Below are 12,878 nucleotides of genomic sequence, written 5' to 3' on the forward strand. Positions count from 1 at the left end.
TTCAGTTTTTATAGTGAATGTTATGTCTACCTTACCTTTTTCTGTATTTAACATTTTTTGTGGCCTGCTGTTGAAAATAAAAAGTTTAAAACAATGTATATATGAATTAAATTACCCAAAGTACAAATATTGCTTTTTCATTGAATCATTCTCATTCCTTGAAAATTGAATTGACCTCTTGGAAACATCATTAAACAATTATTTGTGTTCATTAAGAGAAAAGTGAAGTGAGTTAAAAGAGAAAAAATGCAAAAGAGCATAGTACGTATTTGTTAACCAAAAGGCCGACAAAGAAGGTTTAGCAGTGAGCTCTTCCATCAACATACTCTATTCCATAAGGTCTTCAAGGTCAGCACTTTGTGAAAGTATAGCCATCATCGCCCCAGGAAAGTCACCTATCAGCACATGTGTAATGTATAAACATGAAACGTGCTTTGTGAAGTAAGCGTTGATACCAAAGTCAGCAAGCTTATTCTTTGCTGTTTACATGCAATCAGCACATTGTGATTTCACCCCATGAAAAGACTATTAATGACATCAATGTAAATGAGTCCTAAAGGGTGCAATGACATAATTCTGCAAACACTGGTAGTGTTGTCATTTTTAAGGTGGACATGTCCAGGCTCCTATTATCCTGATAAGTAACTTTTAATCCAGGTTTCTTCAAATTGTAAAATATAAAGGATTTAGCATTGTTAACATTTAAGATTACAATGACAGTGGGATCTGTAAATAAAACAGGTAAGCGTTTTGGATGAAATTAATTAGGAAATAACTAGTAAAGGTAAATTGTTTTACAGGCGATGATTACATATTACATTTTCTATGTTAATTTTCAGATTGAAGGCGCTTTTGTCCAAGGAATCGGGCTTTATACATTAGAGGAGCTAAAATACTCTCCTGAGGGAGTTCTGCTAACACGGGGACCTGGAGAGTACAAGATCCCTTCTGTTTATGATATTCCTAAAGAGTTTTATGTGTCACTGCTGACTTCGTCTCAAAACCCTTATGCTATCTACTCCTCCAAGGTAAAACATATATTTCATCAATATTTTTACGGTGCCTTGATTAGATTCTGGAAGCCCAAAAATAAAAATCAAATAATTAGCACATGGTCAGTTATTAGAATACCTCATTTATCTAATAAAAATAAGGACCATATTTTACATTATATGTAGAGGGCATACAGTTTTATACAATACAGCAGTAGGCTCGGACTTACCATTAAAGATGTTGGGGGATTCTTCTGTGGGCCCCAAGTCTAAGTGTACCCCTGCAGCTTCATAGAGGAGAAGCATGAAAAAATAAATATTTTCATCTAACATCACAAAACCATACACCAATTATGTCCATATTGTAGTACTGTATATTATTATATAAAAATACATAAAATATATTTTCTTTATCCTCCTTTGGGGGACATCAGGGACATTGGGGTATAGAGCAGGGACAGGGCGAACTGGCACTTTAAAATTTCTGTTAAGGAAGCCCTAGCTCCTCCCTCCCTATACCCCATTTCCTGTTGCATCAGTTTATTTTAAGTGTCCGGCGAACGTGCTGTATTTGGACTGAGTAGCAGCCTAATTCTGTTAATTTACTTTTATTTTAATTTATTTTACGATCAGAGGATTTTGCCCCTTTTCTCTGACAGCCAGCGGCTCACTGAGCTGTGTACGCGGCTTTCAGTCAACGCTCCCCTTCATCCTTTCTGGCTACTGCTGTGTAGGGGCCACATTGGCGGTTAAGTGGAACGGCACCCCCCAACCCTTACCCCACGTTCACACACTGGGACCGTGTATTTCTGCAGCTGTTAGTTTTGCCGGAAGCCGGGGAATGACAAGTGCACATGCAGGGATTCTGCAGTGTACAGCTCAGACGACTGTGCGCTTTCTGGAGGGGGGATATGAGGTACTGTGGAGGTGCCTCCACTGCCAGTCCTTCTCTCCCAACGTTTAAGTGCCCTTCTAAGAGCCGGGTACAGTCGCCAAAGGCTGTGCCCGTTCTCCATTGCTGATAGCCAGACAGCTGCAGCCACTGCGTGAGAAGGTATGGCAGCAGATAAGTGCCCCCTTCCCGTAGCACAGAGCTGGGAGAAGGGTGGGGTATTAAAACGCAGTGCATCACCTAAGTTAGGCTGCCTTTTATTAGAGAAAAAAAACTGTGCTTAAGGAATTGGGTCAGGCTAGTGTCACTGAAATAGTGAGCCCTGCTAGGCACTAGATTGGGGGCTGTCATGCAGGCTGCCTGCCAATTCAGTGCTATGCCCTGGGGGGAAGTGTTTTTCCTCTATTTCACTTTATCCTTAACGGCAAGGAGTTATGGACCGGGGGCACAAAATCGATCTGCTTGGCCATCCTCCCAGATGGTTCTTTACCATAGGGCTTCCCGCATGTCCAGGAAAGCGACTGGCTCTGCAAAATGCTATCCAAATCCCTGATTTCTTCTGTAGTGGTTATTCCAATGTGGGATTCACGAAAAGGTCAGGGTGCCCAGGTTCAAGATAGTCTTTGTGGTAGGTGATTCATGGCATGGAACAGGGGGAGTTCTGGACATCAAGGATGCCTATCTGCATGTTCCCATCTGGGAGGGCCCTCCTCAGGTTTGTGGTTCGGTCAGAGATCTTCCAATTTCAGGCTCTTTTAGTATCCAAGTAGTGATCCAGACTCTAGAATCCCACAGTTGGGATTCTCAACTTCAAAAATTCCAATTTGATCACATCCCAGCAGATGATCTTTTTTGGGACTTTTATTCGACATGCGACAACAACAGGTGTTCTTACCTCTGGACAAGATTCTGGCATTGCAGAAGATGGTGAGATCTCTGTTGGTGGCAAAACAGAGCTCTGAGCATTTCGGCATGAGAGTTCTGTGCAAGATGGTATTGACTTTTGATGCAGTCCAGTTTGCTCAATTTTCCATTCAACAGAAGTTCCAAATGGAACAAATCTGTTCTGAATCTGTCAAGACAGGTATTCCGCCTATCTCCCCATGTGCATCAGTGGATTCTTTGGTGGTTTCAGAAACAAAATCTTTTCAGGGGTCATCCATTCTCGATCAGGGATTGGACCATGATCACAACGGATGCCAGCCTTTGGGGTTGGGGTGCTTTCTGATTTCATGCTCGCTTTCAGAGTCTTTGGACTATGAAGGAATCCAAGCTTCCAATCAATATCTTGGAACTGTGGGCAGTGTTCCATGCTCTAGTAAGCATGCAACATTTGCTACAGGGAAGGGCGGTGAAGATTCAGTTGGACAATGCCATGACGGTGGCATCATCAGGGCGGCACCAAGAATCCCTTAGCCATGCAAGAGACGCACAAGGTTTTTCAGTGGGCCGAAGCTCACATTTCGGTGGTCATGGTCATCTTTATTCTGGAGATACAAAATTGGGATGACAAATCTTAAGCAGTCAGACTTTGCATCTGGGCGAGTGGTCTCTTCATCCAGAGGTGTTTTGCCAGTTGGTGGACAAGTGGGGTCAGCCGGACTTTGACATGGCGGTATCTCAGTTGAACCACAAGATCCACCTCTTCTACTTCCGGGCAAGAGATCCTCTGGCTGTCTCAGTAGACACCATGTCTGCTCCTTGGCAGTACTGCTTAGTAGACCTTTTCCCACAGATAGCCATGCTTCCACAGGTCTTAAGAAAGGTAAAGATAAAGGGTGTTCCAGTAATTTTAGTGGCGCCGGATTGCCTGGCAGGGCCCGCTACACCAACGTGCTCTCCGTGGCGGGAGGTCGGTTGTGGCGTTTGCCGCTATGCCCAGACCTGTTATCTCAATGACCCTTTTGTCATCTAGGTTTGGAACGTCTGGCTCTAATGGCGTGGCTGTTGAAACCATGACCCTACGAGTTAAGGGTTTTTCCAAGCGAGTGGTGCAAACCATGCTTCAGGCTCGTAATCCGAATACAGCTAAAATTTATCAACGAATCTGGAGGACCTATATTGCTTTGTGTGAAAAGAAGGGGTATCCTACTTCTTTTAGATTTTTCCAGTTTGCTTATCATCTTTCAGGATGGGCTGGACGCGGGTTTGTGCCTTAGTTCTCTAAAGGGTCAGGTGTCGGCTCTTTCGGTCTTCTTTCAAAGAAGACTCGCTGTGGTGCCTGATGTGTAAACTTTCATTCAAGGGGTGCTCCATGTGCAACCTCCATATGTTCCTTCATTAGCACCATGGGATTTAACTTTGGTGTTGAATGCTTTACAGCATCCAGCTTTTGAACCCTGGAAGACCGTCTTCCTTTTGGCCATCTCTATGGCAAAAATAGTTTCGGCGCTTGCAGCTTTATCTTGTTAGTCTCCTCTTCTTTTTTTTCATGAGGATAGGACAGTTCTTCGGTCCAAGCCTTCATTCCTCCCTAAAGTATATAAACAAATAGTGGGCGCTAGATAAACATTATTAAAAGATTTATTCAACACACATAAATTCATAAAATATAATTCAATTAGGCTGTGTATAAAATTAGGTATTCAAATTGCATATAATCTCTAAAGAGAACAGTATAGCTTACTAATTGAAGATCAAATGTCTGCAATGGTATATGACCGATCAAGTGAATATATTGAAATCAACAGTGGTCACATTTGCGCATAAAAGAGATCTATCCTCTTGGATCTCCTATATCGAAACACAGTCACTTAGTGCAGAGCTGGATTAAGGCTCTGGGGGGCCCGGGGCACTTTAGACAGGGGGGCCCCTAAGGTGCACTATGGCTATAATTTTAGACAAATACACAGACAATACTGTGCGCACTATTGTTAGATGCACACAGCTCTGCCTTCACCAGTAGTACAGTGTGAAGCGGGACATACCTCCCAACTGTCCTTGTAGTTGGACCAAATCCTGACTAAGCAAGACAGTCACCCAAATTTGGGACTGCCCCACCAGATTCAGGACAGATGGCAGACTGTCCTGCTCTCTCCTACCTGATCTTGTCACTGTCACCACCTGTGGCTGCTGGTGTCTTAAACTCAGCTGTTGCTTGTGTAGATCCTGGAATGTTCGTGAAAATCTAAAACAGCACTGGCATTAAATCAATAGCACCCACATTTAATAAGTAGGACTCTCTCCCTGCAAATAGACCTGAATATAAAATTAAATAAAATTAATAGTATACAAATTTAATAATAGAACTGTTTCTCCCAACTAGCCCTGACATTGAATTAATAGCATACACCGGCGGTTCCCAAACTGTGTGCCGTGGCTCCCAGGGGTGCCGCGGGCCAGCCATAAAAACAAACAAACAACACAAACACTTACCAATCCGCGTGGCGCCGGGACCCAGCATCCTCCTCTCTCACTCAGCTGTCATATCAGTGACAGCTGCATGAGAGAGGAGGATTCTGGGTCCCGGCGCCGCGCGGATTGGTAAGTGTTTGTGTTGTTTGTTTGTTTTATGGCTGGCGCGCGGCAGAGGGGGCAAAGTGAGAGAGGGGCAGTGGAGGGGGACAGCGTGACAGGAGGGAGACAGCGTGACAAGAGGGCAGAGGAGGGGGACAGCGTGACAGAGGGCAGAGGAGCTGGGACAGCGTGACAGAGGGCAGAGGAAGGGGACAGCGTGGCAGAGGAGCTGGGACAGCGTGACAGAGGGCAGAGGAGGAGGACAGCGTGAGAGGGGCAGTGGAGGGGGACAGCGTGACAGGAGGGAGACAGCGTGACAGAGGGCAGAGGAGGAGGACAGCGTGACAGAGGGCAGAGGAGGGGGGACAGCGTGAGACAGGGCAGAGGGGGCAGCGTGAGAAAGGGCAGAGTGTCTGGATGCAGTGGGGGCAGAGTGTCTGGATGCAGAGGGGGCAGAGTGTCTGGATGCTGAGGGGGCATTTTTGCATACAACTAAATAAGTATTTCTGTCCTGACCTAAATACCTATTACATTTTTTTGACCCAACTACTTCTAAAACAGGACTGCTCAGTAATTATTTTGGAGGGGTGCCTTAAAAAAATTATGGAAACTCTAAGGGTGCCGCGAACTGCAAAAGTTTGGGAACCACTGGCATACACATTTAATAAAAAAAACTATTTCCCTCCCCAAAAAAAACAGACCAGCAATAAATTAATAGTATTCACATGTAACAAATAAACCCATTTTACACAACCATTGCTGACAATTAATATTTCATATTCACATTTAATAAGTTAGCCCTCCTTCTCCCCAAACTTAGACCCAAATTGAATAATAAATTAATAGTAACGAAACCAGCACAGCATTTAATTAAATATTTCACCAACACCAGTAAAATAAATATATATGATGGCATCCATCATTAAATAATTAGTCCTCATGGAAACTGTACCATTAAATTAATATTATTATTTTTTCTCTCTCTCACCACTCTGCCTCTCTCCCTTTCCACCTCTCTCTAGTTCTCTCTCTTTCTCCCATTGTCCTTCTCTCTCTCTCACTGTTCCTTTCTCTGCCACACTGTCTCAGCCTCATACTCTCTCCCACCTTGTCCTCTCTTCCTCTCGGTTTCTCACTCTCAGTTAATATATTATTCAGTTATATTTCAAGAATATTATATTGACATTTTGTACACTTAGCTTTTTTCCAAGTCATACACAGAACAGTTATGATTGCTATTCAAGCAGAAGAGGTCCAAGACAAAGGTGCTATCACTTTTTTTGGACTCACCTAAGATTCCCCTCCAGACGGACCAGATCATTGTTAGCAGTCCAGGTGTACAGTAGCACCGCGGCTGCTGTACATTTTAGATCGCCGACTTCTCTTTTCTCAGCCGGCGGCGGGGGGCCCTCAGAGAGAGGAGGGCCCGGGGCACGTGCCCCCTGTGCCCCCCCCCCCTTAATCCGGCCATGGGTTAGTGTATCCAATCCCCAAATAGTATCGACTTTGTTCCGGATAATGTAAAAAAAGGAGAATAAGATGTATATTCATTGACTCTCCTTATACTGTTAGAGATAGCACAATATTGTACCAATGATTCATTCATTCATAATTAATATTGCTCAAGACGATCAGATTATAAATCAGCATATTAACATCACCTGCTGATCACTGCAGCTTGCGGATCTCTTGGAAGACTGAACAGTCCCGCTTGTTAGCGCTTGTGTGATGAAAGATATCTGTACTAGTCTGTAGTACTTTCCGCCCTAAAGTGGTGTCTAGATTTAACTTAAATTTGGACATTATCATTCCTGCCCTGACTATGTCTAGGTCTTCAGAGAACGAATTTTCTATTTGTTCTCTCAATGTGGTCCAAGCCATGCGTATTTATGTGAGTAGGACTCAGAATGTGTGAAAGAATGAGGATATTTTGATTCTCTATAATGCACACAAGAGAGTCTGGCCCGCTTCCATGGTGACTATTTTGTGGTGGATTACGGCTTTAATCTGTCAGGCTTATAGTGGAACTGTTGAAGATTATTTTCGGGCGCACTCTACGAGGTCTGTTAGTGCTTCCTGGGTGGCACGCTATGGTGCCTGGAGTAAGCAGCTGTGTCTTCTGTGCACACATTCACTTGATTTTACAATGTAATGTGTTTGTATCCAAGGATGCAAGTTTTGAAAGAAAGGTGCGTTGTGCCATTTCATCTGATTGTTCCCTCCCGTGATACTGGTTTGGAATGTCCCCGGTATCTCCCAAAGGAGGACAGAGAAAATAGGATTTTTATACTTGCGTAAAATCCGTTTCTCTTAGTCCATTGGGGGACACTGGGCGCCCACCCTTAGCACTCTGATGTCTCCTACTGTTTGACATGTTGTCTTTGTTTTATAGAATGTTGTTTTGTTCTCTCTTACTGTTTTCTCTCTATCTCCACTTTCTGTGGTTTTGGTTAAACATAAACTGACAGCAAGTGGGGTATAGATAGGGAGGAGCTAGGACTTAACAGAAGTGTTAAAGTGCCAGTTTGCACTGTCCCTACTCTATACCCCAATGTCCCCGGTGTTCCTAAGTGGACTAAGAGAAACATATTTTACTCAAGTATAAAAATCCTATTATTTTCAACTCCAAAATGAACTTTTCTTATTGGTTGAGTCCTGTGTACCTAGTCCAACACATTATAACTGTACCTGCTTTGTAAAGGAAATGTATTTGTAATTTAGAGTTAAACATGCTAGCGGTTGGCCCTATAAGGAATTTACAGAAGTTGGGACAATGGGATATAGAAGGAAAGATCACATGTGCCTACTAAAACTACCATTCTATGAACATTTCATGGTTCATCAATAAGTTAATTCTCTCTTGTCCATTTCTCTAGGGCATTGGGGAGCCGGCTCTCTTCTTGGGGTCCGTTGTATATTTTGCAATAAAAGATGCTGTGTCATCTGCTCGAAATGAGAGGGGTTTTTCTAAAATGTTTACACTGAACAGCCCTGCAACCCCAGAGAGGATACGATTGGCGTGTGGAGACAAGTTCACTGAGATGGTGATTACTCTAATTGTACTAGATATTACTATATTTACATAATGTTATTAGAAATTAAACTACTTTATTCCAATTGCCACATAAGGCATAACATTGGAAACAGCATTAAGTGGAGTCTTAGATTATCTCTCCATAATGTAAAATATAATATGTTTACATACTGTTTTAAAATATTGTAGACAGCTAAAATGTTCATTCATTCAACTCAATGATGGAAGTGGTACTAAAGTCTAACTGCATATGTATACACTTTATAATACAAACTTGTGTTTTGTAAATGATCTATGTAGGGAATTAAACAGGAATCATAACATTACTGTATATAATGCAGGTAGGAAAAATGTACATATATGTGTCTGATTTTTCTAAAAAAGATGTCTAGTCTCTTTACCAATTTCTTATGGTGTAAGAGACAGCCTCTTGTTATCCAGTTTATCCACATGATATTAATACTTTGTGTGGACTTAACCAGTCTCTTATTTAATTTTTTTGCTTGTTTTTCAGATTCAGAAAGATGACCTAATGTCTTTTATCCCATGGTCCATTGATGTGTAACATCAATGCATCTGAATTTATAAGTACACTCAGGGTAAAATCTCAATATAGAAAAAGCATCATCATAAAAGAATAACATATGAAATGACTTTACATAATGAGAGATAGTGGTCATTGCTTACAGAACTGTGAACATATTCTGATGTGGAAAAGCATTACTTCTGGTTTCCGAAATTTTGTTATGACTAAGGGGTATATTTACTAAGTGACGGTTCCGACAAAATGCCATAATTTGCCAATTTTATTAAAGACAAAGCCAATTGCTGCTTAGTAAATATATCCCTAAGTATGTATTCTGATGATTAATCATGTATGATGTTGGGAATAGCTATAATATATTATACCAAGATATCAGAAAGGTGAGAAATATAACACAATTTGTTATGGATGGGGCGTATTTCTGACATTTACCAGGTAATTTTATAAATAATTACTGTACCTCTAAAACATGACTTTAAATGTTCTTTTGTGTAATTTTGAAACTGGTGCTAGATTGTCATAGCTGCCTTAATAACCCCACCCCCCCCCCCCCCCCCAGTGAAATTGGCAGCAGGTAACATGACCATTACCGGGTGTCACAAGAATAAGAGCTATGGGAGCAATAGAGTTTGTTTCTATATGTGTGTTGTAACTTTTTTTTAGCAAAATAAAGTGTCATCTGCTAACTGCAAGGAGATGGAAAGAACTAGAGACATCATGAACAAGGCCTTGGACAAACACAACATCCACATTATAGAATACCACAGACTATCAACTGCTGAGTTTTCCCAAGCCAATTGTAATTGTTTTTAATTACTTTGAAGTGATAACATCATGATAATGAATAAAATGATATTATATGTTACTACCAGACTAGGTTGTGTTTTTTGAGTTTTCCATTAGGGACATTATATAAGTACATATTATATCTTTACTAATTATTTTATAAACACACTTTGGTTATTGTCAAAGTATTATCTATTATCCAAAATACAAAGAAAAAAAGAAAGGACTAAGGGCCTGATTCATTAAGGATCTTAACTTAAGAAACTTCTTAAGTCTCCTGGACAAAACCATGTTACAATGCAAGGGGTGCAAATTAGTATTCTGTTGTGCACATAAGTTAAATACTGACTGTTTTTTTAATCTAGCACACAAATATCATCTTTAAATGCCAGTGTACAAATAAACTATCAAGCATTTGTTTGCTACATGAAAAAAAGGTCAGTATTTAACTTATGTGCAAAACAGAATATTAATTTGCACCCCTTGCATTGTAACATGGTTTTGTCCAGGAGACTTAAATAAGAAGTTTCTTAAGTTAAGATCCTTAATGAATCAGGCCCTATGTTTATAAAGGGGCACACTGGGATACTTAGAGGTAAGTAAAATATCAAATCTTTATTATTATAATAATAATTATACTTAATCTCTCTAAGATATAGATAATTAATCTATGAGGGAATCGTATTCCATTAAGTGCAATTATTTTATGAATACACTGAATTATCCATTGATTGTCCCCCAATTAAGTGCTTAGTACATAGATTATTTTTGTATATGATTTTTGCTTGTTATTGTCTCTAAATTGTAATATCTATTTTCTGAGTTACTATCTGCCTACTGTTGCTCCACTGGCTGGCGTCCCTCTTACCTCCTCTCTGCTCCGTTCACACTGAATGTCGGGTGTGACGTCATCAAGTCACGCCCGACATTCAGTGAGGAGTGGCGCAGAGAGGACACAGCGAGAAGACAGAAGGCAGAGGTCAGAAGAAAAGAAAAGAGATGAAAGAAGCTAACACAAAGATAAGTTAAGGAACAGAGGTAAGGGGGGGGAAACAGAAAGACACAGTGTGAGGAAGAAAGGGGGGGGTGAGAGGCACAATGTGATGAAGAAAGGGGTGGGGAGAGACACAGTATGATGAAGAAAGGGGTGGGAAGAGACACAGTGTGATGAAGAAGGGGGGAGAGACGTACAGTGTGATGAAGAAGGGGGGAGAGACGTACAGTGTGATGAAGAAGGGGGGAAGGAAAGCATAAAGGCACAGTGTGATGAAGGGGGGGGAGACAGGCACAGTGTGATGAAGAAGAGGGGGGAGCAGCATTGCACAGATTGATGAAGGGGGGCCAGGAGAAGGGTGGAAAAGCAGCATGGAGGGCGCAGTGTGATCATAAGGAGGCACAGCGTGGTCATGATGAAGGGGCACAGTAATGTGTGTGTGATGGCACAGTGGGCTTGTGGCAATGTAGTGTGTGTGGGTAGGTGGTGAATAATTAATGGGTACTATTTTGTTTGTGGGTTGATGGTGGGGCATTTTAATAGTGGGGACTACTAAATTAAGATGAGATGGTTTTGGGAGAATGAGGTCTCTTTATTAAATGTGACTGAATTATTTAATGAAATGTAAATACTATTAATTTATTGCTGGGCTGTTTGCAGGGAGGGAAATTGGTTTGTTTATTAAATGGGAATACTATTATTTTAATGTTGGGGCTGGAGGAAGGCCTGATTATTACTTGTGGGTGCTATTGATTTAACACTGGGACTGGTTTGAATTTCTAAATGTACCCATATTTTTTTCCAAATAGGACCCCCAACATTCCAAGATCCAGACTGTCACGATCTGCCTGCAGCTTGCTGCTTTGTATTGGCAGCTCCTGGCTCCAGGACTATTAGACTTTATTATTGTGTATATGCAGCAGTATCTCTGATCACCAGAGGTGCTGCTATTGTGCCCTTCTTGATTGCATTAGGGGTTAAGCTGTTCACCAATTATCCCATGCACCTGGGTGTGTTCTCATTTCCCCCATGTATACTTGTCACTCCCAGCATTCATTGTTGGTTATTGTTGTCTCATTCTGTTGTTCCTGCCTTCTGCTGTGCTTGTGGTTCTTATGCTGCCTGGCATCTCTCCATATCACTGCTTACCTGCATCAGCCATCTACCCAGTATTTATTCCTGCATTTTCCTGCATGCTCAGTATTACATCATCAGGTTGTAATTCCATCAATAAACATTGTGTGTTTTCACCTCATTCCTGGCTCCTGAGCTGTACTTTGTATTTGAACTGTGACAGTATAACCAACCCACAAAAAAAAAATAGCTTAGGAGTCGTGTGGAAGATTTTTTATTCTGGGACCTTTTTCTGCAATTCTTTTTTCATTTGTTTTTGCAACATGTCTGTTTCACCAATCTTGGAATTGCCATTGCTACAAACTTTACAAATGGACATTATCTTGCTACGTTCTCAGCTTGCTAAATTTTCCGCTTTACTTGTGGACCCTCTCAGGAGACTGTCTGTCTGATTCTGTCTCTCCTAATACAGAAGCTGCTGGTCTGTCTCAATCCACCTTCTCTGCTGCTGAACCTTTGCAAACAGCACCTCTTAATTGTGCTTCTACAAATTTGCTGTTTACTAAGAACTGTGGTGTAACAAATTCCAGGTTCACAGGTGGTCCACGCCCCCATCTGACCGAAGAGGAGCGACGGCGCAGAATAGCTAATAAACTATGTCTCTACTGTGCCAGCAATGTACACTTCTTACAGGACTGTCCTCTCCGCAGACCACGACAGCCCACTGATCCATCCTCCCCATGTTGTTTTCTCTCTGCATTCTGGATTTGTTTACGCTTCACCATTTCTCTTCTCTGGGATGAGGCCCAATCTGCCAGTCCCGATGCGCCAGCCCCTGTCCCGAAGTGCCAGCCCCTGTTTCCTGTCCCGAGGCGCCAGCCCCTGTCTCCTGTCCCGAGGCTCCAGCCCCTGTCTCCTGCCCCGAGGTGCCAGCCCCTGTCTCCTGTCCTGAGGCGCCAGCCTCTGTCTCCTGTCCCGAGGCGCCAGCCTCTGTCTCCTGTCCCGAGGCGCCAGCCCCTGTCTCCTGTCCCGAGGCGCCAGCCCCTGTCTCCTGTCCCGAGGCGCCAGCCCCTGTCTCCTGTCCCGAGGCGCCAGCCCCTGTCTCC

General features: G+C 42.4%; 1 protein-coding gene across 1 annotated transcript in view; it reads left to right on the forward strand.

The window, feature by feature from the left end:
- Nucleotides 1–9,783, forward strand: part of LOC142097881 (aldehyde oxidase 1-like) — a 104,694-nt gene extending 94,911 nt beyond the window's left edge. The window contains 3 exon segments of the mRNA XM_075180108.1: nt 840–1,028; nt 8,217–8,384; nt 8,889–9,783. Of these exon segments, the coding sequence (XP_075036209.1) occupies nt 840–1,028; nt 8,217–8,384; nt 8,889–8,939 (408 nt within the window). The 3' untranslated portion in view covers nt 8,940–9,783.
- Nucleotides 9,784–12,878: the final 3,095 nt, after the last annotated feature.

This window comes from Mixophyes fleayi, chromosome 7 (assembly GCF_038048845.1).
Source record: "Mixophyes fleayi isolate aMixFle1 chromosome 7, aMixFle1.hap1, whole genome shotgun sequence".
NCBI classification, from domain to species: Eukaryota; Metazoa; Chordata; class Amphibia; order Anura; family Limnodynastidae; genus Mixophyes; species Mixophyes fleayi.